Here is a 12,897-nt window from a genome sequence, read left to right as displayed (position 1 = left end):
CAGATACATTCTCTTAATGGTGGTATATGTCGACCAACAAACATTTTTAATCTTGATGAAGTCCAATTTATTAGTATTGTTATTCTTTATGATTTTATGGAATATATAAGAATATTTGCATACTCCAAGACCACAAATGTTTTCTTCTCTTTGAAAGGTTTAATAGTTGAGCTCTTCATCATAGGTCTGTGATATATTTGGAGTTAATTTGCATATCTGATATGAATTAATGTTTTAAATTCATCTTTTTGCATGTAGATATCCAAATGTTTCAGCACCATTTGTTGAAAAGACTATGATTTTTACAAAGTTAACTTTCTGTGTATGGTGCTAGGTAAGTGTAGGTGCTCATTTAAAAAAAAAAAAAAGAATTAAGTATTCAGCTGGTCTGACATTTGTTGAAGACTTCATTTTCCCTCATTGAGATGAGTTGGCATCATTGTTGAAAATCAATTTCTGATATATGTGAGGGACATTTTTTCAATGATGTTTGTCTTTTTGCTGGACTGATCATTGTAATACACAGTAAGGCATGAAGGCAGGTAAAGTGCATGCTCCAACTTTGTTCTTTTTATTATTGTGTTGTTTATTGTGGGCCCTTTGCATTTCATAGATTCATTTAGAATCAGCTTGTCAATTTCTGTAAAAATTTCCTTGGGATTTTGTTTGGGCTTGCTTTGAATCTATATAAATAAATTTGAGAAGTATTGCTATTTTAACAATCATCTTCCGATACATGAATACATAAAATATCTCACCATTTATTGAGGGTTTCTTTTGTTTCTCTCAGAATGTTAAATTAGATTTATTCCTATCTACTTCTAAGTGTTTTGTTGTTATAAATGCCACCATTTAATATTTTTCTTTTTAAATTTTTTGATACTATGTAAATATTTTTGTTAATGTTGTATCCTGTGACCTTCCTAAATTCAATTATTAGTTCAGTAGCTATTTTGAAGATTCCCTGGGATCTTAATGTAAACAATCCTATCATCTACAAAGGGGAGGGGGAATTTTACCTCTTCCTTTTGGCCTTTGATTTTCCTTTTAAGATTTATTTATTTTTAGAGAGAGAGATTGTGTGTGGGGGTGAGCGAGTGGGGGAGAGGCAGAAGGAGAGGGAGAGAGAGAATTTCCAGCAGACTCCCCGCTGAGGGTGGAGCAGGACTCCGGGCAGATCCTAGGACTCTGAGACCATGACCGGAGCTGAAACCAAGAGTTGGACGTTTAACCGACTGAGCCATCCAGGCGTCCCTCCTTTTATTTCTTGTTGGGACTGTCTGGTAATGGATAGTACCTTCAGCACTCGTTGCATAGCAAGATTTTATTTGTTTGAGAGAGAGAGGAGGGCACCAGTGCACAGGAGCAGGGGGGAAGGGCAGAGAGAGAGGGAGAACAGACTTCCTGCTGAGCCAGGAGCCCCATGCTGGACCAGATCCCAGGGCCCCAGGATCATGATCTGAGCGGAAGGCAGATATTTTACCAAATGAGCCACCCAGGTGTCCCATTTTTTTCTTTTTGTCTCAAAAAAATAAATAAAAGATTAAATAAGCTAAGACACTTTAACTCTTATAGTTCAGATGATGGTCATTTAAGTTTCAAACTTATTTAGGGTAATAAGACATAGTAGTGTGTAAATTTTAAACCAAATTCAGACTTTTTGCTTCTTAACACAAAATAATGCTCATTCAAATACATTTTGCAAGAAACAACACTTGGAAATTAATTATCCTTTAATACGAATTCTCCATGTTCAAATTACTGGAGGAGTGTTGGTCTCCCTATTGGAACTTCACTGATAAATTGATTATTCATTTTTTCATAAATGTTCTTTATCAGTCTAAGAAAGTTTCCTACTATTTGTTGAGGGTTTTATTATGAATGTGTTTAATTTTGTCAACTGCTTTTTCTGTATCAGTTGAAATGGTAGTACTTTTTCTTTCCATTTTATATTAATATGGTCAATTATATTGATTAGTGTTTAAAATGTTAAGCCAATTTTGCATGAAGTCTATTTGGTCATAAAATACTATCTTTTTATACACTGTTGGGCTTGACTTGTTATATTTTATTTTTTTAATTTAAATTCAGTTAGCATACAATACATTATCAGTCTCAGAGGTACTGTTCAGTGATTCATCAGTTGCATTTAATACCCAGTGCTCATCACATCACGTGCCCTCCTTAATGCCCATTCCCCAGTTACCCCAGCCCCCACCCACCAGCTTCTTTAACCCTTGGTTCTTTCCCAGAGTCAAGAGTCTCTCATGGTTTGTCTCCCTCCCTGATTTCTTCCCATTCAGTTTTCCCTCCCTTCATAGACTTGTTGTATTTTATGAAGAATTGTGTGTCTATACCCATGAGTGTTGTGACTTGTAATTCTTTTTTTTTGGTAATTTTTTCAGGTTTTGCTATAAGGGTAGGGGTAATCTCAAAACATTGAGTAAACCTGTCCTCTGGCTCTGAGAAAGTTTGTGTTATTTTGGTGTTACTCCTTCACAAAATTCACAAAGAAACATCTGTATCTGGAGTTTTCTTTTGTGAATCTGTTAAAAAAAAAAAAGGTATTTCCCAGATTTAGAACTTTTCAGATTTTGTATTTCTTATGTCAGTTTTGGTAAATTATATTTTTCAAGATATTTATCCACTTAATCTCTGTTATAAAATGTGTTGGTACAAAGTTATTAATAGTATTTTAAATTCTCTTAATGTCCATAGATACTGTGGTGATTAATCATTTTTCATTTTTTATATTGGTGATTTATATTCTTTCTAGATTAAGAGTTTGTCAGATTTCTTTTTTCCCCAAAGATACTTTGACTTATCTTTTTTTTTTAAATTTCACTTATTTCTTTTATTCCCCTCCTTCTGTTTACATTGATTTATTATGTTCTTTTTCCAGCAATTTAAGTAGAATGTAAGGTTACTGATTTTGCCCTTTTATATGATTACGATTTCTCTCCAAACACTATTTTATCTGCATGCCATACGTTTTGTAGCAATTCAGTTAAAATATTTTCTATTTTCTTTTATGATTTCATCTTTGACATGTAAATTAAGAAGAATAGAGTCTGAGTTCAAATATTTGGGATTTCCCAGGAATTTTATTTTTATTGACTTCTTATCTCTATCCTAGTGAGAGAGTATATTCTTCATGATTTGTATCCTTTCGAAATCACTGAAACATAGTTCATCTTTTTTCAATGTGCGGTAGTGTTCCCAATCTTAGCTATTAGTAGATAGAGGAAAACATCACACATGACCATTTAATAAATTTCAGCCTCTGGGCAAGCCACTTAACTGTCTCAGGTCATCTGAATATTTTATGCATATAGGTGCATATTTTATTTTTACATACATATGGATATACATCTATAATCTCTTAAAACAGAAAAGACTTTTATAGAGTACTTGTTATTAACATGTTTAATTTTATTCAGTAGTTGGTGTTTCAAACATTTCTCCATATTGTCTCCAGTTACTACTTTCTGAACACGAAACACAACAGGCATGGGTTTTCATAGACCTACTATTACAAAGGAAAAACTTATATTCTCATAACTAATGATATAATTCTGTAAATATGAATATAAATAGCAAAACTAATTCTATTAATAAGGATTTAATTCACCCATAGTGATTATAATTTAATAAAATGTGTATGTAAAATAGTGTTTAGGAACACATAATTATGCCTCTTTTTGTAGTCTATGCAAATTTCCAGTGTATAAATGTAAATCTGTTATTCATATTTAACATTTAGATCTGATTGGCATTAGGTCATATTGGAATAGTTTATGCTATTCTTTGTCCTTAAAGGAAGCAAATGGCTTTTTTTTAATGAAGTTATTTAATTCCAAGTGAGATGTGTTCTGCAGAGAACCTACATAAGACACTGTGTTAAGTTATGTGGACACCAGAATTATTAGAACATGCCTGGTTTTCCAGGAGCTTTCTCTTGAGAGCGAAAGAAGACATCATTAAAGCAGGAGAACAGCAGTCTGAAGATCTTTTTAAAGTAATGTCTTTGTTACTTAAATGACACAGAGTCCCACTTGGTTAGAAGAGGGTGGGAAATGTGACTGGCTGTATTTGGTAGACCCATCGGGAGTTCTGGGCATGCCGGTGCAGGATGCAGTGAGCTATCTGTAGACTCTGGGCTTGTATTCCAGCTGTGGGGGTTGGTAATGAGCCAGCCTGGTGGACTGGTCCAGGGGCTAGCTGCACCATCTATGACCATCACCCAGAGCACCCCGTGTATTTGCTATTCCATGGCAGAAAAGGCCAGCACTCAGAACTGAAAAATCAGTCCCGATGCTAAACATTGCCAAACCCTTGAAATGGGTGACAATTGAAATTCAGTTCATCTGGAGCATGCTAGGTAGTGGTGTTAATTTTATAATATATTGTGACTATATTATATTCAGCAGAATTAACATATCAATAATTAATCTTTGGAAAACTGATAATGTAGATAAGCTGCCGCTTCCCCCATGAAGAGTCAGGGGAAAATCAAAACCAGAGCAGAAGACTAGTGAAGTTCATCAAGGTTATTTATCATTGAATATTTATTTGGCATCCCTACGGGGAGGAAATGCCTAAGCAGACAGTTAAGTAGGTAAATCCTTTTTGAAACAGAATTGCATTATTTTATACTCCTTCCAGTATTACTGAAACTAGTGTTATCTTTGCTAAAAATACAGTAGATTTGTTCGTGTGTGTGCGCGCACACGCGTGTGCAGAATTCATTCTAACAAACTCTGTTCTGTTACACATACTCTTGTATTTTAAATTGCATAGATTAATGGTAAGGTAATGTGAAAAATCCTGTAACATTTTCTCTGAGAAGGGAAATCAGAAATACATTTTGGGCTTTCCCATGGTACTGGAAAAGCAGTGACAACATTCCTACCCCCTACCCCATTTTAAAACAAGATGGTCCATCAACTGCATTTCAGATCTACCAGTTTAGTTACAGTGATGCCTGATTGAGATGCAGTAAATAACTGCTTCCCACGGCAATGCTTCTGGTGATGGAGCTCAGAACTTCAAAAACCTCCTTCTGTTGGATATGAGAGAAGCCTATGCAGGAGATAAGAAGATTCCAGAAATAAATATACACATAGAATTGAAGAAAACCCTATCCTGAGATTTTTGCTTGGTTCCCAGCCAGAATATAAATTAAGCTTTAGCTCTGTAAGCTCTGTAAACACCATATCTGAGTCTTGCCCACTCTTCCCCCCCGCCTTCTGCTGAAGACCTCCAAAATATTTCTGCATCTTAGAATACTAGGTTTTAGGCTGCCTGAACAAAACCTGTTCATCAAGCAATGCTTTCTTCACTGGATTTCCTGCTTTGAAGGAAGAACACTACATTTTTGCGTTTTAGTGCTCTCTCAGAGGGGAGAACTGGGGAAGGCTATTCGTAAGATCTGGGCTGGAGTCTTTTAAGATGGGTATTTCCAGATGGGGGGACTGGTTGGTCACATAGCATGGACGCTATGAATGAATGGTCTCCAGATTTTTGTTTTTTTGTTCTGGGGACAGGACCCTCTCATGTGGCAGTTGGCAACTTGGCAGTCTGTGCAGAACTAAACACAACTGAAATTGTAGTGATCTTGTCGTCATTGCACATATTCTAAAATATGTTTATTCTACAAACTACAAGCTATGCAAAGACAAAGGACCAAGAGAAAGCTTACCAAAGTAAGACGTGACCATACTGTAAATACTTAAAAGATCAATACTGCATTTTCTCATTCAATTAACCAATACTGACTATGAGCAAGGCCACAAGCAATGGTGAGGAAGGTGGTAAGCTGGGCACATTGATGAAGGGGGGAGATGGGGCCCTTGATCTTGAATGAAATTGATCTCGCAGAGGAGATGAATAATAAAAAAAAGCTCTTGCAGTAATGAGTGCCAAGTGATTCACTGAGGGAATGGCCTTTGAGCTAAAACCCAACCAGTGAGAATGAACTCTGGTGATTTGGGAAAGAGCCCCTCCAATGCGGGTGTCCTCACACAGTAGCCTGCAAGAGGTCTATAGATTATATGGGTTTGTGGGTCTGAGACATGAGCTTAATTCTGCAACCAGGCTCTTATTTCAAACACAAGACTCAGGTGGTCCACACAAGGGACCCCTGACGGGAGGGCCTGGTTCCCAGTGGTGCTAGGAAAAGCAGACTGCAGTTTGAAAATTACTGCTGGGTCTAGTGGGTCTCGTATTCACCTGGATGTTCACATTCTGTGTTCATGGTGAGGCATTTGCTTTACCGAAAGATCGGTCTTACATATTTAGAAATATGGAGGAATGACATGGTTGCGCTGTTCTCGATGCTATTACATACTATTAGAGCCAACTCTGGTTTCTATTTCATTGCCCTTTGGAATTTAAGCTTTTCTGGTAAAACCTAGATCAGTTTTTTACTGTTTCAAAGAAAGGAATGTAAAAGCTCTTAAGGATTTTATTTATATTTTCTTTATTCATCTATTTGTATAGAACTGTGAAGAGTAGCTCGGATAAAAATGACAGAGCAGATGGCAGGAATAAAAATACAGCTTATCTTAGTTTCCAAAAAAATTATAAACGTTTAAAAAATTAAATCATATAATTGTGGTCAAAAACCTATTTCTAAAACAAGTCTAAACTACAGTCAATTAAAAAAAAATTTAGAAATCTATTAGAAGCCATATATGGAATGTTAAGGAATATATGCAGCAAAATAAAGCAGAACTAACCACTGTTTTGAATAGATTTGCCATCGGCTGTTAAACATACCTGTTGCATTATGTATCCCATGTAAGATTAAAACAAGCTGTAACTTAAAAGTTGATCAAATGTCAGGGGAAAAAAAAAACAGCTCAAAAAACTAAAATGAATTTCTTGCCTTTAACTTTTTCCTTTTGTTTCTCAAAATAATGAAAGTAGGGTTGATCTTCACCACTTGGTAAATAAGTGGTAAATGATAATCCAAGATTTGGATTGGTAAGTAACTGATGAATCACAGTGTCCCTAAAATAAACCAATTCAATGTCCCTCACTCTCAGGCTATGGGGTGTCCATCGTAGGCTCTCATTACTAGCTGGACCATTTCCTGTACCTTAGAGGTGTTTTTTTTCCCCCCCCCCCTTAACTGTAGTCTATGGAACATTATCAAAAATGATATTTTGCTGAAATGCAGGAGTGAGGAAATCTTGGTGTTTGGTATAGTTTAGGTTCTTCATTAGAGAGCAAGCATGAAAAACAGGTATGTAACCAGCTTAAAATAATTATTTTTTCCTCATAAAAATGAGCTGGAGCTATTGAGGTGCTCTGCATATCGGAGGCCAGGACCTGCCTCCTTCATGCCTCTTCAGTGATGGGGGAGTTCAGAAGAAAAAGGGTGGGGTGACATCTTGTCTGTTTGGTCTGAGGAAGGGTTTCATTCAGGTCAGGACAGACCTCTGGGATGGGTCCACTGTTCACCTTTCTCGAGTCTCAGAATGCTCATGTAGAATATAGAACTTTACCAAGAAAACAACATTTTTGGAATGATTGTTTCAGTGTTTTCTTTAGCAGCGACAAAGGGGGCACTCATCAGGATGGCTTCTAAGTTGTTGGGACTTAGATGGGACACACCGTGAACTGAGAACTCTTGGGTAGGATTACAATGGTTTTATTTTGGGAATTAACTTATATATATATATATATATATATATATAAGTTAATCACGATTTAAAAATGTCTCCTGCTAGAGACTCGGTCTCAGTTTATAGGAACGGCTTCTAAATTATTGAAGACTCTAAGTCCATCTGCTATAGTTAAAAAATAATCCTTTTGAAATAGTAACCATCCCCTTTCTGATCTCTTACTATCAGCTATCAGGAGCAAGATGAAAAGCATCATTTTAAACACTGAAATGCAACTCACCGAAATGAAGTTTTATTTTTTATATTCTTGGGTTATCATAAAGACAGCTTCGTGCAATTAAACTAGTTTGGTTATTGAAGATGACATAAGGAAATCACACCTTTCAACCCTAAAACTTATTTATTTACTAAGGACTTTGGGGTGTAGTTGTTCTTTTGATTGGGATTCAGTTTCTTTCTTCCTAGTGTGGGGAGACCTGAAGCTAGCTCTCAAATACTTGTTGACTGTTGAATAAGAGATTGGATCTGCCTAATAGTTTGATGACTTTATGATTAAGAATTGAACATTTCTAGGCAATTAAATTACGGTGATCTAAGTCAGGAAACTTTTTTGCATTTCTAAATAACCATTTTCCTTTGCATAAGCCAGTGAACAGTACTTCCGTAATTTCTTCACGCAGAAGATGGGAATAAACCCCAGTCCTGTCTGCCACCTGTACTGGGGAGCCTTTTCAGCCTCCAGGGGAAATGCTGTTTAAGTCCATCGTGAAGAGACTTGTTAGTGATACACAACACAGAAGCTAGAGAAGTTAGCCTGTGTACGTGCATGCGTGTGTAGGGGCACACAGGTACGTGGGGGCTTTGCACACTTGAATACACGCTCATGGTCACTTTTGTTTCTCTCTGCATTGAGAGTGCAAGGGTGATAATAGATTTGAAATAAGTAATTGCTTTTCCTTTTCATTGTGCCCCATTTATTTTACATCATGGAGTTACAGAGGCACTAATGGATTGTATGGGTTTGTGGGTCTGAGACAAATAGGGAATTTTTCTTATCTGAAAATGAGTATAAAGTCATTAGAGTCCACGGATTCTAACTTTCAGGTTAAATTACTTTGTGCTACAAATATGATTGTTTTTCAGATAAAACAGAAAATTAGGAACATCTTAGAACATTATCTGAGATGGAACGATTTTTACTGTAAGGAAAAGATGGGATAGCCTTTAGTTTCCATATAAGACGACAAATTTTTCAAAAAAGTGAATATTTTATTTCCTTTTAGTAAGTTTCATGCATTTAAAATGCTGTAGATATATTGTATTTTAAAACGTCTTTTTAGGTAAGAAACTTTAATCTTTCTTGCTCAATTGAGTATTTTAAGAAAATATCTGTCCCATTTTCTGGTGTGTGTGTGTGTGTCTGGGAGTATGGAGTCCTACTCAGCTCATGTTTAGCTGGTGAATTCCACATTCTAGATGATTTTGCATGCATCATCTTCCAAAATCCTCATTAGTATCTCAGTCTTAAAAATGAGAAAAACAGGTTAGAGGTGAAAGAATTTGCTCAGGCACAACTAGAAAGCAAGTTCTAGGGACTGACGCGGGTCCTGGGGGACCTCTTGTCTGTCCCCTCCCCTCTCAGCAGGAATGACAACCATGACCATGGGGACAGAATCTCTAGTAAAGAACTTTCTGCCTGCTTTTAACCTTAGCACACAGTCTATTTAGGGCCCAAACTCAAACGGGGAGAGAGCAATGAGTTCTTGGTCTAGATCCTAAGGATACAATGCCCTTGGCTGCCCTCCAATGCCCTTTTTCTTCCTAAGAAATGTGTTTGTCATGCAACTGATGTCTTGTTATTGTCCATGCCTGTATGTTTATTGGCCTTACTGCCTCTGATAACTAACTCTCACATCCGTCTGTCAGTAAACTGTCAAGGCTAAACTCTATTAATTATGTATACAATACTTTCAGGGCTCCTTTTCTCCCTGTTTTCCATAAGGACTCTGGGTTATTAATCCATAACGGAGAAGAGAAACTCCCCAGTGCTGAATTACAGGAACAGAAGTGGATGTTTGGAGGGAGGCTGGCCTTCTGCCTTCAAAAATAAGTCTGCCATTGTGCCATTTCCGATATAAATCTCAATCTTTCTATGGTCCTGTACTAGGAGAGAGGAAGAAAGTCAGTTAAGGACCGGAATTTAATACTTAGGCTTCTACTTGTGCCTGTGTGAATGATTCGCTGCTGCCATTTGACAGAAAATTGACTCTTTGTTGCATGTAATTCATTAAGGGTTGTCAAGCAAACCCTGCTCAAATCACTTAACAAAGAGACAGCAGGGAAAAACCAAGCACCTGATCAGCTATTACGTAACTTTGAGTCAGCATGAGAGGGGATGCGTTGGTTTGCAGCCGTGTTCTCTGATGAGATGCTCTGTGGCACACGGGGACTCTGTGGTGCATTTCTGGGCCTGGATAAATGGAGTAAAGCTGTCTGGGGGCAGCGGACCCAGGCTCACAGTGAAACTTACCAGCAGGGGGATGTCACCAAGTCCCGGCTGCTCGCTCAGTCTTCCGTATGCGTGAGTGTGCAGGTGATTATGGCAACTGTTGGCCTGGCCCACTGTGGTATCCGGTCCGGAGACCTCAATGTGCAGACAACACTAGTTACACACCTGCCGTGATCCCATTGTCACTAATTACAAACAATAATTTGTAGACTCCAAATTGTCTTCCGTCTCACCAACTGGACGTTATTTAAATGAAATGGAGTAGTTCTTACTCTCTGATGTGAAGGGCAAAAGTTTTCCATTGAAAAATCGTGTATGTGTGTGTTTACTCAGCTGTGATAAAAATCCTAGAAAAGTAACACACAGAAACCCACACCTGATGGAGAGCATGTTTAGTCCACACAAAGATGGCTCAACTGGAATTTTAAGGGAGAATCTATTCCATGTTACTACCTTTTTTGTTTTTTTTTAAATTAGATCTTTGGCCACTGTGTCGTGCCATCAATGATTCAGCTAATTAATACGTGAAGTGTCTTCCTATCACCTTCAGAAAACCAGGAGCACGTATTCTAATGTGCTCTGATTCCAAAGACAGGCTTCTGTTTAACCTCTTAACTGCATCAAAGAAGAGTCAGCTATTCCTCGTTTTGGACCCACTTGGGCTGCTCTGACGACGGAGCAGGTGGTGAGTTTAAACTGCGCTTCGCACAGTTCAGGAGGCAGGGAAGTCCCAGACCTCACCGTGTGAAGATCTGGAGTCTGGTGAGAGCCCACTTCCTGGTCCCAGCCCCCAGACTGTGTCCTCACGTGGAGGAGGGGGCTGGCAGCTCTCAAAGTCTCTTTAAGGAGGGCCCTTAATCCCATTCCTGGGGCCGTACCCTCAGGACCCCATTCCCTTCAGTGCCACACCCCTAACACCATCACCTTGGGGGCTGGGTTTCCTACCTGTTTGCTGATTCTGGCTGCATTGCTGGCCCAAGTTCATACCCCACTTATTTAGGATTCCTCCCTGTCCTCAGTGCAGAGAAACCTGGGCTGCAAGTGTAGTGATTAGTAAGAGAATGGAGGAAGGCCGTGGGTCTACGTGCACCGTCCAGCACTCTCCAAGTGCAGGCTTGCTGTCCCTTCGTGTCCAGGGGCAGGATAGCACCTCTGCTCCCAAGGAGGACAGATTTTCTTCCCAGCTCTCAGCCATCATCACCTCTGACGGAGAAGAGGGAAGCCTGGCATTCTTCTCATTCAGATCAAACTATTCATTTCTTCTCTATTTCAGAACTGAGCACATACAAGGCAAAGAAAAACAAATTATGCCAAATTCAAGAATACCTTCACAAGTAATTTATAGAGAATGTGAAATGGGTATCTGATTTCCAGTTGACCTTTAAGCTGCAAATTAAATGTTAGGGTCTTTGATGCCTGGTGAGGAATTACCATTTTAAACTAGGATTAAATTAGAATATTTATAAAAAGCAGAAGGGAAGTAGTGAGTAATTTTGTTGCATTTTAAAGAGAGAACTCATATGAGAATAAAACAACAAAAAATGTTAAAATATAACTTTTAGTCATGACAGAAATGTACCTTGAATGAAAAAACCTTTTTTTCTCCCTTAACAAAATAGCTGACATTTATGGAATGTTAACAGGAAAGCGATGCTCATATGTCCAAGTAGTGAGGAGTGGAAACATTTTGGGGAAGACAGTTTGGCAGTTTGTATGAAAAGTCTTCATAAACTTATCTAGTTTCATAAGTTTCAAATTTAAGCTCTTCTAGGGAAAGGAAATACACTGGAAAGAGGTAAGTTCAAGGAATCTTCCAGAGCTGGTGTTTCAAATATGAAATAATCATGAACCAACCAGATGCTCATTAGGCATCACTGGACGACCACAGAAAGGTAGCGATGTCCGTAAGTTGGGCAAAGGTCTTAGTTACTGATAAGAAAAGATTGTCACAACATGTTAAATGAAAGGCATATTAGCAAATATTACTTGTAGTAAGATATCCATTATATTTAAAAGTTAAGACTGTACTCATTTAGACCCATACCTAGATCTGTTGACAGACATCTAGAAGGATGTACAACCAAATTTTAACTGTATTTATCTCCACGGGAAGGAGAAAGAGGGCCATTATCTATGGCCTCTTTTACGTATCTGAAGTTTTTGTAATTCAACCAAAAAAAAAAAAAGTTACTTTTCAAGGGAGAAATTATTGCTGTTTTCTGGAAGAAGCATGCACTTGTTAGTTTAAAAATGCAAAATTTCATTAAGTGCAGTTTCCAACATAGGGGTTTATTCTTATCACTCTTCATGGGTAATTAAATATCATTAAAGTTATTTTACAAACAAAATTAAGGTTTTTAGCTCTGCATGCAGTTGCTTATTCATCTGTGGGCATGCCATCCCAAATTTTTAAAAAAGCAACATAAGAAGTGTTGTTAGATTAAGTAACATCTATTTGGCAGTTTAGTCAAGAAGAACCATTTTAAAAGCTGTTAAAACTATAGACCTTAATTTTTTAATTAATACAAAGCTAATTCATTGAGGACTCAAATGTTCCATCGATAATTAGGTATTTCCAGGTTCGATGCCATGAATTTCAGTCAATATACATTTACAAAAACAGAAGAAATCTATGGGAGACAAATCAGCAATTACAGTACATGTATGAGGTATTGCTAATACATACAGCACAGTGATCCAGAGGTCCAGCCCGCATTCTGGAGCACAGTGATCCAGAGGTCCAGCCCGCATTCTGGA

General features: G+C 37.7%; 1 protein-coding gene across 1 annotated transcript in view; it reads left to right on the top strand.

The window, feature by feature from the left end:
• The window catches only part of CSMD1 (CUB and Sushi multiple domains 1), a 1,986,149-nt gene that overhangs the window by 369,190 nt on the left and 1,604,062 nt on the right, over window positions 1-12,897 (top strand). Inside the window, exon 3 of the mRNA XM_034647758.1 lies at window positions 5,285-5,317. Within this exon, the coding sequence (XP_034503649.1) occupies window positions 5,285-5,317 (33 nt within the window). The remainder of the gene's footprint in view (window positions 1-5,284; window positions 5,318-12,897) is intronic.

The sequence above is a fragment of the Ailuropoda melanoleuca genome, chromosome 18 (assembly GCF_002007445.2).
Source record: "Ailuropoda melanoleuca isolate Jingjing chromosome 18, ASM200744v2, whole genome shotgun sequence".
Taxonomy (NCBI): Eukaryota; Metazoa; Chordata; class Mammalia; order Carnivora; family Ursidae; genus Ailuropoda; species Ailuropoda melanoleuca.
Note: the sequence above shows the minus strand (reverse complement) of the source record. Positions and strands in the feature narration are given on the sequence as shown.